Source organism: Lotus japonicus, chromosome 2 (genome assembly GCF_012489685.1).
Source record: "Lotus japonicus ecotype B-129 chromosome 2, LjGifu_v1.2".
In the NCBI taxonomy this organism is placed as follows: Eukaryota; Viridiplantae; Streptophyta; class Magnoliopsida; order Fabales; family Fabaceae; genus Lotus; species Lotus japonicus.
In genome coordinates this window covers 90,422,392-90,438,513 of record NC_080042.1, presented here as the reverse complement: position 1 = coordinate 90,438,513, position 16,122 = coordinate 90,422,392, and the positions used below count along the sequence as shown (strand labels likewise).

At 35.7% G+C, this 16,122-nt stretch overlaps 2 protein-coding genes across 3 annotated transcripts; both read left to right on the top strand.

Moving 5' to 3' along the window:
- The first annotated feature begins 577 nt into the window (after positions 1-577).
- Positions 578-6,735, top strand: LOC130740897 (ribonuclease III domain-containing protein RNC1, chloroplastic). 2 transcript variants are annotated; one of them, XM_057593616.1, is made up of 5 exons: positions 578-784; positions 4,117-4,318; positions 4,861-5,061; positions 5,704-5,790; positions 5,966-6,735. In XM_057593616.1, the coding sequence occupies exons 2-5, from the start codon at positions 4,163-4,165 to the stop codon at positions 6,284-6,286; spliced, it is 765 nt and encodes a 254-aa protein (XP_057449599.1). In that variant the 5' UTR covers positions 578-784; positions 4,117-4,162; the 3' UTR covers positions 6,287-6,735. The 2 variants fall into 2 exon arrangements, with proteins under 2 accessions (XP_057449599.1, XP_057449598.1); XM_057593615.1 differs by lacking the exon at positions 578-784 and adding an exon at positions 1,379-2,969.
- Positions 6,736-8,132: 1,397 nt separating this feature from the next.
- Positions 8,133-13,840, top strand: LOC130740896 (casein kinase II subunit alpha-2). The gene is made up of 10 exons (XM_057593614.1): positions 8,133-8,355; positions 9,085-9,214; positions 10,418-10,612; positions 10,829-10,986; positions 12,442-12,532; positions 12,664-12,729; positions 12,959-13,041; positions 13,235-13,298; positions 13,411-13,479; positions 13,587-13,840. Exons 1-10 carry the CDS (start codon positions 8,270-8,272, stop codon positions 13,644-13,646), a joined length of 1,002 nt encoding a protein of 333 aa, XP_057449597.1. The 5' UTR covers positions 8,133-8,269; the 3' UTR covers positions 13,647-13,840.
- The last annotated feature ends 2,282 nt before the right edge of the window (positions 13,841-16,122 follow it).

The following is a 16,122-nucleotide window of genomic DNA, read 5'->3' as shown; positions in this document are numbered from 1 at the left end:
TATAATTAGTATTAAATAGTCTTAAACTTATTGTCCCTCGGGTCAACCCGGTCCCGTCCTACATAGACCCGTCCTAAATTGGACCCGCATAATGTCGGGTTGCTTCGGGTCTAGGGACGGATTAGGGTCTATGAATTGACCCGATCAACATTTAGGGCCGGGTTAGGGTTAACCAAAACCCGTCCCAACCCATCCCTTGTACACCCCTAGTAGGAGTGACACTTCATCAAAGTTAGACACTTCATAAAGGGGCTTTTCCATCTTCTTTGGGTGAAGAAAATTACCCCCAAGCTTACTTCTTTCATTATTTTTTTGTTTAAATATGTTGGAGATCCCTAAAATTATATGGCGTATGAAAAAAGTCCCTGAATTTTTTTTTCCGATTTGGGATCCCTGGAGATTGTTTTTTAATCTAAATAAGTCCCTACTCGTGTTATGTGTTTATGTGGCTGGAATTTTGCACAATCATCAATTCCACGTGACTTTTTTATTTTTTTTTAATTACACATGTATTAATCAATTATAATTAACAAATTTAACCTAAAATTAATCCCTAAATCTATTAATCCCTAATCCCTAACTAATAAATCAGAACAAACTCAGAAGAGAACCAAAATCCAGAGGGAGAAGAGGGAGAAAGAACAAAGGAGAAGAAGAAGCAGCTTCGCTGGTGACAGAGGCGAAGGTTGATTGGAGAAAAGGCGACGGCGAGGGAGGTGGTCATAGCGACGAAGAACCCAAGGGTTCTTTCATCCCTTTTAGACTTAGATTTGCGAGAGAGGAGGTAAAACCCATGGCTTCAACTTCTTCTTTCTTTTCGACGACCCACTTTTACTCCTCAAACTTCTTCTGTGGCACTGTCTCATCTTCCTCCTCACGTTCTTCATCTTCCAAAGAAGAGGATAAACAGAGATCTGATGAAAAGAAAGGTTGTCGGGGTTGTATTTATGGGTTTGGTTTTCATGTTTCTGGGCTTGATTTTTTGGTTTCGTTTTTCTGGGTTTCGTTTTTGTGGAATGGATGTGGTGGTTGCAGTTTGATTCCAGATATGTTTTCATCTTAGAAATTCATAATCCTGGTATTTCTCTTTCCAGATCCGTTACTATATCTTTTATATGGTATGTTTCCATATTCCCAATTGTATCTGTTGTTCCAGATATGCAACAAAGAAATTGCATGTTATGGATTTAACTTTACAAGAATGAAATCTCAAGTAAAGGAATTAAATGTTTTAGAAAGATTAAAAAAATTTCATGGCATAATGTTTGGTCGTGATTCCTGTTTGTGGGTATCACTAGAATGTCTATGCAGATATAGAGATCAAGATTTGTTGTTGTCCCCTGAGCAAAGCATTCATGTGAAGATACAATAGATTTTATATTCTATGTTCTTCATCTCAATCTGGGTTAAATTTATTAATTATAATTGATAAATACATGTGTAATAAAAAAAATTTAAAAAAGCCACGTGGAATTGATGATTGTGCAAAATTTCAGGCACATAAGGACATAACACGAGTATGGACTTATTTAGATTAAAAAACAATTTCCAGGGATCCCAAATCAGAAAAAAAAAATTCAGGGACTTATTTTCACATGCCATACAATTTCAGGGACCTCTAACATATTTAAACCTTATTTTTTTTAAACAACTTACTTCTTTCATTGATATTTTTTTTTTCCAAGGTGTTCCCACAATCGACAGCAATACGACTAATACTTAAGACTATAAGATCCCTTTAAGTAAGTAGGTCTCTCCAAAAAAAATGCTTCTCCATACACACACTCAGAAATCAAAATATAAAACTATAGACTAAATGTTCATTGATCATTCATGTTTTGGCCTCCGTGCCTCTTCGGTAAACTTGATTACTATAAAAAAAAAAAAAAAGATGACAAACGACGTGTCGTTCGAAGCCCAGAGTAGAGAAAGGCTCGGCTTGGCTAGCCGAAAGAAGCTCACGCCAAATAAAATCTGAGATATCTTTCCACGATGTGGCACGCTTCATCACCTTATCCAACCCTTTTGAGTCCAAACTCCAAACCAAAACCCTGCAACTCAACACAACACCCCAAACCCTGTTATCCATGGTCTCAAAACCGATACCAAAATCCACCAATCAATCAAATTAATCCACCTTCTTCAACCAACATTCTTCAATTCTCACCACATCTAATGGAGCTCTCTTCCTCCTTCTTACTCTCCCCAAAACCATGCTCATCCCCATCCTCTAACTACTCCTTCTCATCTTCCATCTCTCCATTTCCAATTCAAATCCTCATCAAAAACCCCCAATCTCGAAACCCTAGCTTCCGCATTCTCGCGGTGGCCGTAGACCCGACGAAGGAACTCTCCAAGAACAGCCCTCAGCGCCTTCTCAAGGAGCTCGCGGAACGGAAGAAAATCACTTCACCGAAGAAGGGACCACCGCGAAGATTCATCTTGAGACCACCATTAGATGACAAGAAATTAGCAGAAAGATTCCTCAACAGCCCGCAGCTTTCTCTCAAATCGTTCCCTCTGTTGAGTTCTTGCTTACCCTCCACGCGCCTCAACAATGCAGACAAGTTGTGGATTGATGAGTACTTGCTTGAAGCTAAGCAAGCTCTCGGGTACTCGCTCGAGCCATCGGAGACGCTCGGGGATGATAATCCGGCGAAGCAGTTTGATACTTTGCTGTACTTGGCGTTTCAGCATCCTTCTTGTGAGAGGACGAAGGCGAGGCACGTGAGGTCGGGGCATTCGAGGTTGTTGTTTCTGGGGCAGCACGTGCTTGAATTGGCGCTGTGTGAATTCTTCTTGCAGAGGTATCCGAGGGAGTCGCCGGGGCCGATGAGGGAGAGAGTGTATGGTTTGATTGGGAAGAGGAGCTTGCCTAAGTGGATTAAAGCTGCTAGCTTGCAGAATTTGGTGTTTCCATATGATGATATTGATAAGATGTTGAGGAAGGATAAGGAGGGACCTATAAAGTAAGTTCTAGCTCTTAATCTCATGTGAAATTCTTGTTTTCCTAGGAAAAGCTCATGGTTACGATGAGAATGTAATTTAGATTAAGTGCATGTTTGGAAATAGTTATACAATTGATTCTAAAGCCAAAATTAAATGTGGTGAGAAACTTATAGAAGTAGCTTCTAGGGTGTTAGAATTGATTCTGAAGAAAGAAAAGTTGATCGAAACATGCTATTAATCAATTGTGGATCTAGCATTACTTGCTTGCTTTCGATGAGCCATATCCGAGTTTGCCTCTTTTTCCAAGTTACTTCATGATGCAATTGCGCTTGAAATTATGCTTGCTAGAGTTTCATGTACTTACAATAGGCCCACATTCTCAAGCAAAACAAAAAATAGAAAATAGCACAATGCCCGCATTCTAGGGGGCAGATCCGGTGTCTTGAATTAGCTATTCTCTTCTCACATTGGCAAATTTCTTGGTGAAGTCAGTTTAAATATCACATGACTGGTCTTTGACCATTCAATGTGAGCTGACATGTGCATTTCTTCTCGTGAATGAAGTTTGCATTTCTATTTGCTTTGAAGTTGCTTAATGTGGCTTTCTGTTTTCCTCTCATGGTATTCTTTTGAATGTTACTTAAAAACACAATGGTTAATGAGCTTGGCATACTAAAAATCGAGAATTCAGATTTTAAATTTATGTGGATGTTGTAATGGCTTCAAATAGAATGATTGACTGAAATTTGGACATAAATTCTTGTTCAGTGTACACCAGCCTTAACTCTCTGACTTCAAATTTTGTTTTGCATTGTGTCTAATCAGCATCCATGATTTGAACCACAAGTCCACAAGTTTGTGATATGACTATAGGTTTAAATAAATGCTTAAAAGGCCAATGTGACCTATGGATCTGGTGCCATCTTCTTTCAAGCTGAACTTGTTTGGTGATTAATGAACTCAAAATAAGGAGATGGCCAATGTGACCTTGATAATGATAGACAAAAATGTTGAATACTTACCTTAGAGTTAGTGGATGATGTTTTTATTGCTCTAGGTAATCAATTTATAGTAGAACCATCTTAATCCACTGAGTTGGTCTCTAATCATGATCTATTTCTGAAATTTATTGTTTTCTGGATTTTGACATTTCGTATTCAATGGTAGGTCGGTCTTTTGGGCTTTGTTTGGGGCAATCTATCTTTGTTTTGGTATGCCAGAAGTGTACCGTGTTCTTTTTGAAGTCTTTGGAATGGATCCAGATGCTGAGGATTGCCAGCCTAGGTTGCGCAGACAACTTGAAGATGTGGATTATGTATCAACTGAGTTAGAAACCAAGCTCAGTTGGCAAGATATAGTTACATATAAGGCAAGATTTAAATATCTTCTGTTAAAGTTCAATTTTATTTTTTTCAAAGCAAAAATTAGCTCATAAAGATTGACACATCATGAACATAGCTCAGACTTTATTAATCCAATTCCATTAGGCACTCAGCTACTTTTCTGCATCATTCCCAAATTTCAACACAAAAACCCTCCTCTAGAATACAATACTTTATTACTCCCTCCGGTCCTATTTATAAGCAACAAAAAAAAAATTCACATAGTTTAAGAAATGTAGTTAAACTAGATAAAATGCATTAAATATGTCTTGAATCAAAATAAACTTCCAAAATTACCCTTTATTATTAGTGTTGGAAAGTGAAAAAGAGAGAGAATAATTAATGAGACACATTTTACAAGTTAGAATTAATAAGGGCATCATTGGAAAAAAATCATTAATATAGCTCAAACTTTCATTTGGTTCTTATAAAAAGGACCAAGATTTTTCTTCTCTTTCATGCTTATAAATAGGACCGGAGGGAGTATTAGATTGAGACACATAAATGATGTTTACTGTTCTTCATTCAGCCTCCTCCAGATGCTCTGTTTGCACATCCAAGACTGTTCAGAGCTTGTGTTCCCCCAGGCATGCATCGGTTCAGAGGAAATATCTGGGATTTTGATTGCAAACCCCAAGTTATGAAAGCACTTGGATATCCATTAGAAATGACTGACAGGATACAAGAAATTACTGAAGCCAGGAACATAGAGCTTGGACTCGGATTGCAGGTAGCTATACTTTTTCCTTTGCCCTATCAGGCTATTAAAAGCACAGATTTGGCTTCACATGCTAGACCTGGGTTGGATATATCTGTTGTTTTCCTGAACAAGTAAACAAACAAATCTTATTGCTTCTGCTTATGATCTCCTCTCATGCTTCACATTTAATGGCGCCAAAGCAGTTGAGTGATATGTTAAAGTCTAAAAGTTGTCTGTCAAAGTTACAGAGCTATTAAACCCCCCGTGACACTTTCAAGTTCTTATGTGGAGTTTGGGAAGGTAATTTAAAAAAAAAAAATACACTGAGGGGCGGCAAGTGGAAACACAATCGGTAGTTAGTTATGATTGGTTTTGACCAATTTATTTTTACCTGGTTTAGCTGTTTAGGTCTTTGCTGTTTTGCTTGATATAATTTGCTCATCTCCACACAGTTCACTGCATGGCAAAAAAAGTCCTGCCTTAGAAATACCGAAATATTAAGCGTATTTAAAGTTTAACTAGGAAACTGTCAATCTATTTGATTATGAAGTCAACTGGGATCTTCTTAACCCTTTTGTGGAAAATGTAAATTCAATAGTCAAGACTTTGAGAGCTCCCAGTATTCTATCATAACTTATGACTTCTGATGGTGAATGTCATATCTACTTGCAGCTTTGTTTCATGCATCCATCAAAGTACAAATTTGAGCATCCTCGATTTTGCTTCGAGAGATTAGAATATGTTGGGCAAAAGATACAGGTACTGTTCTTTCTGCTGTCTTTACTCAATAGGACAATTTAACTGCATTTGTTGAAAAACTCTTAAATTATTCATGGGAGATATCATTTATTTATTGCTATACTTATATTTATTATCTAAATTTTTCTTCTCCATTGAATACTGTCTAATATTTTTATTTTATGGTTGCCTTAAGGATTTGGTTATGGCTGAGAGATTATTGATGAAGCATTTAGATGCTCCGGGGATGTGGCTACAAGAGAGACATCGTCGCGTTCTTATGAACAAACACTGTGGAAGATATTTGAGGGCCAAACATCTCCACGGTTTTATGATATATCATGAAACGGTTCAAGACTCTTATGAGCGCAACAGGAGAAGGAGAAACCCAGCCTCAACAGCTGTTCACCAAGCTCTTCATGGGCTTTCATATCTTGTATATGGGAAACGTGATGTGAGACGTTTGATGTTTGAAGTTTTTGACGTTGAGCAGACCCAACCTAAAGAAGTCTCATAGTGTGTTTGGATTGATAGTGGTGCACAATCCCAAGCATGTTAAAACCAAAACTACACTAGCTTCTCTCCAGAAGTGATTATGGGCCTTCCTTCAGCAGAACCAAACACGCTATGTATTTGGAGGGGGAAAAAAAGTTAAAGCACTTTCGTTTTGCTTGTTCACCTCTTTCTTTTTTTCTTTTCTATCTCCTTAATCTAGGCTTTTCCATATTGTGTTATGAGTTATGACCCACCTAGTTGTAGGTGTTTTACGAATTCTTTGGAAGTCGCTCTTGTATATATTGAATGATTGTATTTTATCTTTTTAAACTTTGGCCCCTGACAAACCAAAGTGAATGGAGATGAGGTTACATACGTGAACATGTTTGATTCTCCATATAGCACAGACAATGGAGCAAAAGCATCCTAACGAATGAGTTGTGTAGCCAGTGTAGGTATGATTTTTGAGAATTTTACTGAGATTTTCACGATACAAATGAGAAAACGAAGAGTGGCCCCAACTCCACCATTTTGAAGCAGAGTTTGAGTGAAGGTACATAATTTTCATTTTGGCTGATGTGGAATTCCACAGGTTGTATTGGTCGATTGGAAAGTTTGCATTTGTTGCGAGGGGCTCAGCTTTGCATAACCCATGATTGTGTACATGGAACCTGATATCTGGTAGGTAACCACCCCTTTGTTATTTTAGTTAGTTAGGCAAATCATGTAATCAGTAGATAAGTTAGTTAGGGAGGTAATTAGAGACTGAGAGTTGACAGGCTATATAAGAGACAGGGAAGAAAAGGAGATATCTGGGTTTTAATCAAGGACATTTGTGGGGAGGATTGGTAGAGGAATCTTCTTTCCTCATCAAAAGCAAAATTTAAAAAGCATTCATTGCATTATTTATTTAGTAAGTATATATTAGTACTGTATAGAAGAACAAATTTACTTCTCCATCTCTTTGTATCTGACACATTTTTTAAGGAAGTTTTTGCCCCTAGCATTTTTTAACTTTTAAAAGTTTATGATAATACAATTAATTTTACTAATTATGTCCTCTTTTTTTTGAGAGGGAATTATGTCCGTAACTTAAAAGAATAATACATGAGAAATGAATTAATTAATAAGAGAAAAATGTCTATCAAGAAATTAGATGGTAATTTTTTTTGGGTGAATATGAAAACAAATTAGATGGTAATTAAAAAATGAGAACATTAATTGTATTTCTTAAGAAATGCTTCAAAATAGTAAAAATATGGAGGGAGCAATTATGCAAACCATTGTTATTTTGAACACTGAGTGTGCATTTGGATTTTTATTAAACTCAATGTGGATTCACATTAAAGCTAATGCTTCAAAATTTTACATTTATGGACCACGTTAAATTCAATGCGATAAATCATAGCTTCTCCGTTAGTGTCTTGATAATGACATAACAAATTCATAAGATATCGTGATAAATGCGGTTTTAAAAAAGTAAGAACTTTAAGTTTAAAGTGTTAATAAAACTCACTTAAACAATAATTTTTCATCATTCACCCGATGATTAAAATTCATGTGAATCTCACTTAATTAGAACTGGGACCCACATTTCAACATAAATTTCAAGAATCTTTCTACTTTGGGTCCCTAAAAGATATTTTTAGGACAAGCCATTACATGCCACGTCGTTATGTTCTTGACACAGACCCACAGGCCTGGCCCAAGAAGAAAGAATCCGCCCAATTGGGGAAAAATCATTTTAAACCAACACTGAACCAAACACACTTTTTTCCCTTCGTTGCGAAGCATTGATGACATGGCATCATGGCACGTGAGAGATATACGCACGAACCATCATCACACAACTACTAATACCACTCTTTTCTTCGCTCCTTGCTTGCTAGCTATCGTGCACCTCACCCTGCTAGCGTGCGCATGTCCCCACCCATCGAATCAAACGCCACCATCGCTTCAAATCCGATCACCCATCGTTGAGATCTCAGATTCAGAGCCTCAATCCATGTCGAAGGCGCGTGTTTACACCGACATCAATGTTCTTCGTCCCAAAGAGTATTGGGATTACGAGTCTCTCACCGTTCAATGGGGGTAACTTTTCTCAAACCCTAATCTCTCTGCTGTTTTTGTTCACCAAAAGCACAATTCATGGTGAATGAAAATTTGTTGTGTGAATCTTAGTGTGTGTATGTAGTTTCTTAGCTGTTTGTGTTCTTCCTCGTTTGTTTTTCGATGATTTCAATAGCTTCAACAATTTCATCTCGCACATCATAGTTACCAATTTAGGGATAGGAATTATCAATTATGCCATTAGATTTGTAGTTATATCCTTTTGATTGGATCTTATGCCTTTACATAGCTGATGAGGAATCACCTACTGTGAAATTAATTGATCAATTTTGTTCTCTGAATCCCAAATTCAGCTTCTTGTGCCAATTTTTTCCCTTGCTCACTTTGTTTCAATGGAATTGGTGGTTTTTGGAACCTTTAGGCTCTGTTTGTGAGTTGAATTTTGAAGGGAAGAGTAGGGAAATGGGAGACTTATGTGAAATCGAACCCTCCCTTGTTTGTGAATTTTGTAAAATGGGGAAGGGTTCGGGGAATTTCTGAAAACCTTTCAAGACTCTTATTCAGTTATTTTGTTGAGCTACCCCAATTTGGGGTTTTTTTGTGGAATTTAAAAATTTCCAAACACGGGGATGACTTCTTAATGTTAGTCCATATGTGGTTAATGTTTTAGTACCCTTGATCCCCTTCCTATTACATTTTTTGTTCGAAGAATATTTTTTTTCCGTTAACATGCTTTATGGTTTCTTTCAGTGATCAAGATGATTACGAGGTTGTGCGAAAAGTGGGAAGGGGGAAATATAGCGAGGTTTTTGAAGGCATAAATGTTAATAGCAATGAGCGCTGTATAATCAAGATTCTCAAGCCTGTCAAGAAGAAAAAGGTCAGACTTTTTTCACTTGTGATGCTTTCTATCCTTAGTTGGGAGGACCTGCAAATTTTAAATTAAGTCAGACAGGGTTGGTCATAGTTGTATTGTACAACAATCATTTCCAAAATAAAATCCAACTTGAACTTCATTATAGGAAAACATTAAACATAAGAACTAATAATACATAATATAATCAGTATTCGAAATTAAGAATCTAAATGTATGGCCAAGACTTCTATCAATAAATAAGTAAATAAATAAATAAAGAAGTGGAAGTCACAATGATATGATTTGCAACATCTATATGGTAATGGTTTAATTACATAGCTTTGTTTTGGAGACTGGCATGTAGAGTTTCAGGTGAGATATGAATATCCATACTAGGCTTGTCAATAGTGTGTGAAAGCGGCGCTATTGTGGCTGAGCAGCCCCTGGCCGCTACGGCGAGTCCCATAGTGGAGCGGTTGATTGTCGCAGCCGTCACTGCTGGAATCGTGGCTGTTTTTGCGAACTTCGCAGCGCTAGAACGAAGATAGGGGAAAACTAAAAAATTACCCTCATAATTTGAAGATTAGGGTAAAATTTTAGGCGTAATATTGGGTTTCTGTCAAAATAAAAGAAGGGTAGTTTTGGGTTTCCCATAAAATTGATTAAGAACATTGTTTTTCCCTTCGCACATCCTGCCCTTCCCGATAAAGCGTCTACCGTCTTACCTGTTCTGCACCAAGCGACAGCCATCCAGCCACCGCTTATGAACATTGTGTGGGTATGGTGCGGGATAAGTATTATAGGTAATACGTCTAAACCCTCACATGTTCCCACAAATTTTTGCTGGTAATCTAGACATAGATCACAACACATTTGATGGGTAAAAAACCTGACCCGTTGGTTCAAATCTAATGGCCATGATATGTGGGTATGCTATAACATTGATACATGTTTCTGCCAATTTGATTTTCTGAATCGTTAGAATTGTTAAAATCAAATTCTTCTGGTCAAACCAGAATCCACCGTATAATGTAAATCTTAGGCCATGAAACACACCTTATGAAGTTCACCTTGGTTCCCATTTTTTAGAGCAACTCCATATGAATTAGAAACATACCTTCAGTTTTTATTCTTTTTTGTTTTTGTTTTAAATTGTTTGATGTACTGTGCCATTTCAATTCTTCTTAGAAGTATTTCTTATTTTGCAAGCTCTTTAACAATCCACAGATTAAAAGAGAGATAAAAATACTTCAGAACCTTTGTGGAGGCCCAAATATTGTCAAGCTTCTTGATATTGTCAGAGACCAACATTCAAAAACTCCTAGCTTGATATTTGAGTATGTCAACAGTACAGACTTCAAAGTTTTGTATCCAACCTTGACTGATTATGACATACGCTATTACATATATGAGCTCCTAAAGGTAATGTGATACCTCCTGCACCTTACTTGGGACTGTTATTATATGTGTCATCTCCATAATCAACATACTGGTCTTCCCTTATATAATTTTCTATACTCTGTCTTGAATAAGATTCCTACATGAATTCTGCGTTCGGTTCATGCATATAAATCATAAAAATTATTACTAATATATCAGCCTTTCATTGTACCTGAGTGCTTTAGTTTTAAATTGCAGGCCTTGGATTACTGTCATTCTCAAGGCATAATGCATAGAGATGTCAAGCCTCATAATGTTATGATAGATCATGAGTTGCGGAAACTTCGCTTGATAGATTGGGGTCTTGCTGAATTTTATCATCCTGGAAAGGAATATAATGTTCGAGTAGCTTCAAGGTAACATCATTTTAAAAATAGACATGTTCTCGAAGCACATGTGTGAAATAGAAAAGCTCAAACGAGTGCATTCATATATGGCTTAAATCAAAATCAGCAAGGTTTGACTCAACTTAGATTTTTCAAAATGTACAATTGTTAGGAAACTGTCTAAATTTTTTATTTTCGTCATAAAAGTAATTCTGGAGTTCTGGAGGCATGAACCAAGAGTACATCAGTTATATTAAAATTTAGCACAAATACTTTTTTTTCTCAACTTAAGTTATAATCATTAATATACATTTATTTTATTATTGTTGTTACATTTTGAGTATTATACCTTGAAATTACATATTGATTTATTTGTAGATTTAAACGTGTTGGCCGACACAATGATTTATCATATCTTACTATGAAGTAAGATTTAAAATAGGCTTTAATCCTACCAGCCCAACCTTTTTCTCAACCTATTAGCCTATAATCATGTTGCCCTGTTTATAATATGTTTGTTTTATTATATTTTGGGTCGTTGCCTATAACTCTGTTGGCCTATGTACTTTAAGAGCAAATTATGAAATACTCATTTAAACAAGCTACCAGGCTTTTAAGATTAGACTAGGCCTTGAAAAATCCTACGACAGTTAAAAGACCAGACTTGGGTCTCAAATTTTTTTAATTAGACCAAAGCTTAGCCTAAACCAGCCTATTCGACCCCTAGTTGTTGGTTAATATATGTGACGTTTCTTTCAGTCACTAAACATAGCGACACTTTAAGATTTCTTGCAGTCACTAACTCATTTGTGCAAGATAAATCTTATCTACAGATTATAGCACAAAGTTTCCTGACATTTGTGTAAAATATTGATCGACTTATGGCTGGAATAGTCCTCATTTGCCTAGGTTTTTATTCCATGCTTTCAAGCTTCTTGCAGTGTTTGCCAAGTATGTTAAAATTAACCTATGGTTTGATGTGATTTTAGCGGTTTCTACTCCTTTGAGCTGTCTCCCTCTTATTTTTTCAGGCCGAAACAAATTCCTGCTTTTTGTTTGATTACCTAAACCCAAACCCGACACTGAACTTCTGTAAACACTTATTAGTAACATGTTGCAAGTTTGTAATCTTCTATAAAAGACCATACTTAGCTTATTTTATTACAAGTATTTGCTTACCATTACAGTTCACTTATTTGATTACAAGTATTTGCTTACCATCACAGTTCACTTATTTGATTTCTTATTTACTTAACTTAAATATATATATATATATATATATATATATATATATATATATATATATATATATATTTGATTCTGAAATCATAGGTTAGGTTAAAACTTGACAAAGGAAAAATGGTTATTTAAATTTCGTAGACTTTTATTTTATAATTGCTATGTGAGCGAAAGATGTGGTTTCTATATTTCTTAAATGCCACCTATCAAAACCAATTGTCATATTATGGGTACTCTGTTTCTCAGATATTTTAAGGGGCCTGAGCTTCTAGTTGATTTGCAAGACTATGACTACTCATTAGACATGTGGAGCCTCGGCTGCATGTTTGCTGGAATGGTGAGAATTATTGCTGCAAGTTACTGGTTATATATGGCATACTGTTGACATTATTTACGCAGATAGTTGAGCATCCACAAATGTAGATGTATAATTCTGGGTCATAATTTGTTCGTTGTACTTTTATGTAGATATTTCGCAAAGAGCCTTTCTTTTATGGTCATGACAACCATGATCAGCTTGTCAAAATAGCTAAGGTAATATTCATGTTGGTTTACCATTACTTTTGAAGGTTTAATTATCTTGCTAATGCTTTACAAATTAATTTCATGTTTTAGTTCCAGAATATGATATCTTGTGATCTATTCAATGTAGGTTTTCAAAGCATAAAATCATTGATCATTTGTTTAGCATATCAAAATCATAGACCAGATTTAAGTTTTTATTAGATATTGTTCATTATTATTTGTTATCTGCATTCTGCAGGTACTTGGAACTGATGAACTGAATGCATATCTTAATAAGTATCATCTGGAGCTTGATCCTCAACTTGATGCACTTGTTGGAAGGTATCGTCTTCTAGCTGATCTTCCATTTATTTCACTGCAAGTTGAATTTAGTTAATTCTCAACTTTTTATCAAAAATTCTTCTGTGGCAATGTAATATACTAATCTCTGCCCAAGCTCTCTTTGGTAGATAGATGAAGTGTTACTACCTTAATACATCATACATAATTTATATCTGACTATTTTCTTTGACAGGCACAGTCGCAAGCCCTGGTCTAAATTTATCAATCCTGATAATCAGCACCTTGTGTCTCCTGAGGTCACTTGAGCAATTTTCTAATCTGGCATTGACATTGTATTTAGTGTATTCTGCAATTTAACAATTATTGTTTGTGTAGATTTTTATTTCTTTCCATATGTCTGACATGCAGGCAATTGATTTTCTTGATAAGCTCCTTCGGTATGATCACCAGGACAGGCTAACAGCAAGAGAAGCAATGGTAATGTTTAAGGGCTCATTAATTCGTAGTTCTATTTTTTCCAACTGAGTTGTTTTTTAAATTGAGTGCTCTAACCTTTTGCTGCCATTTTGGTGCATATCCCGCAGGCACATCCTTATTTTTCTCAAGTAAGGGCAGCAGAAAGTAGCAGAATGAGGACACAGTAACTTTATTGCTTGTGGACCCACAAACTTGAGTTGATCTATTTGGGATTGTTTCATGATACCAGAACATGTAACATGTGCCATGGTTACCTTGTGTTATAGTTAGTTTTCTTGCGAGGATTGCAATTTTTTATGTTTTCAGTTGGGGAATAATGTTATTATTGGCCGTGATTGGAAATTGAATTGTTCCTTGAAAATTGTTGTTATTTATATGAGCTTCAAGAACTAGGGATGATAATTTACATTCGATAATGGAGATCCTCGCAACTATTGCCCTAAATGGGGCTTTGGGGAAATTTCGTGAGAGGGGACATGGATAAAAGTATCCTTGGTATAAGTTTGGGGATGGTGATCGTACGCCCTGCCATTGTGGTCCCAACCCTGTATGTATCCGTGAAAATATAACAATTTTTTTAATACATAAAGAACAAAAATCCAATTATGGGAAAAAACCAGTTCAGTAAAAATCTCAATAATTTAAAGTTTGAAAGTAAATTTTTTTGATGATGTCTTAGTGGCAAATTGGCAATCAAGGTGGTGGGAGGTGTTGGGTGCAACTAGTGCTGAGCTGCAGTGAAGGGAGAAGTTATTAAGTGGTGATGGCGATGAATAATACAAGGTTGCTATGACAATATATTGGTGTTTTGTGGATGTCATATGATGGTCGCATTAGTTGAGGGTGTTCAGCAACAATGGTGGTGGAAGATATCAACAAGTAGTGATGGTGATGGAACGGAGGGAGTACATAATTAGGGGTATACTTTTGGGCTGTTATTGTGTTAAATTTCTGTTCATGTTTGGTTGCATGCAGTGGCGGAACTAGGAGAAAATTTTTAAGGGGGCCAAAATAAAATTTCACTACATAAATTAAAGGCTAAAAAGCATTTTTGGCCCCTGATGTTTCAAGTTTGTGCAAATTCTGTCCCTACTCTATTTTTGTCGACGTTTCTACCCCTCATGTTTTCAAACAGTGCACCGTCTACCCCTCCGTCAGTCGAGCTTTCTCATGAGAGGTTCCTTAGTGGATTAGAGAGATGAAGAGGATCGGAGTATATGAAGTTGATGATGATCAAGGAAATGATATAAATTAAATTTGCTTGATGTATATATCAATTATGTATGTAACTGAACTGGTTAAATGCATATTTTGCTATTTACAGGTCTTGAGTTTGAATCTCCCATGCCCCATTTTTCCAATTTCACTTGTAATTTCCACGTGGCAGGTCCAAAAAATATTTAAAAAAAAGCTAAATCAGCTCATTCTGTTAGTTTTTTAACGTTTGACTGACGGAGGGGTAGACGGTGCAGTGTTTGAAAACATGAGGGGTAGAAACGTCGACAAAAATAGAGTAGGGGCAGAATTTGCACAAACTTGAAACATCAGGGGCCAAAAGTGTTTTTTAGCCTAAATTAAAATGTTTTTGTCAACGATATTCATACAAAAAAAAATTAAAGGTTAAACTAATTTATATACCTGAATATTAAAATTCATTAGAAGTTATGTTAACTATGTTGAAAATTTATTTCTCATTTTTTCAATTTTTAAATTCTTGATATATTTTTTTACCTTCGCATAACATTTTTTCATTAATCTTATGAGTCGGGAAAAAAAATTCTTTTACTTTTGATGACTAGTTTTTTGAAAGAAATTAGTCTCAATTGTATATTGTTTTTTTTTATGATATATATTTTTATGTTCTAGTTAAATTATTATATTTGAAATTCTCACTTTTCATATGAAAAAAAATGTCATAGTAATTCATTTTAACCTCGTGTAATAGATCTACTAATAATTCATAGCGTAAAAACAACTATCAAGATTAAAGATAAATAAAAACATGAATAGGAATACTTAGATGAATATTTAAACAACCCAGTTAATCTTATAAAAAAAAGACCAAGCTGGCTAAGACGAAGTGAAAAAGCTAGCAATAATAAAAAAACCTGAAGTGAAAAAGAAATAATAAAAAGAACCTAAACTAGCTTAAAGGGAGTGAAAAAGAAATAAAAGTCCAAACATTGGTGAAGCTGGGATTTGAACCTGGCACCTCAAAGCAACATGCAAACGGACTTACCACTGGGCCGAAGCAAAGTATTAGAATAAATTGGCAAATTACTATATATATACTATTACTTAAGAAAATATTTATGAGGAGTATATAAATTTTTTCCAAACAAAAGGCTCCCTATGTCCACACTAACTTCCGCCATTGGTTGCATGTACATTGTTTCGAGTGTTGTTGCAGAGCATGCTACCTTTGTAAGTTTGTATCATGTATTTGTGGTGCTGTGTTGTAAGTGCTCCATCTAAGGTTTGATTCGCTTGATTTGTAAGAGTCGTTTGAGTTAACATTCTAACGTACTATTGACAAAAGAAAGTTAATTATACTACAAAGTGCTTAGATAAATTAACATGATGTATGCTTTAATTTAAGCAGATGTACTTTAAGTAAGGGAGATTTTAGCCGCCATAGTGTTC

Excerpts from the sequence above, each read along its gene's own strand:
- LOC130740897 (XM_057593615.1), top strand. The coding sequence starts at position 1,993 with ATGTGGCACGCTTCATCACCTTATCCAACCCTTTTGAGTCCAAACTCC. Across the intron at positions 2,970-4,116 it reads GATAAGGAGGGACCTATAAA|GTCGGTCTTTTGGGCTTTGT; the intron begins GTAAGTTCTAGC and ends ATTCAATGGTAG. Across the intron at positions 5,062-5,703 it reads AGCTTGGACTCGGATTGCAG|CTTTGTTTCATGCATCCATC; the intron begins GTAGCTATACTT and ends ATCTACTTGCAG.
- LOC130740896 (XM_057593614.1), top strand. The coding sequence starts at position 8,270 with ATGTCGAAGGCGCGTGTTTACACCGACATCAATGTTCTTCGTCCCAAA. Across the intron at positions 8,356-9,084 it reads TCTCTCACCGTTCAATGGGG|TGATCAAGATGATTACGAGG; the intron begins GTAACTTTTCTC and ends GGTTTCTTTCAG. Across the intron at positions 9,215-10,417 it reads AGCCTGTCAAGAAGAAAAAG|ATTAAAAGAGAGATAAAAAT; the intron begins GTCAGACTTTTT and ends AACAATCCACAG.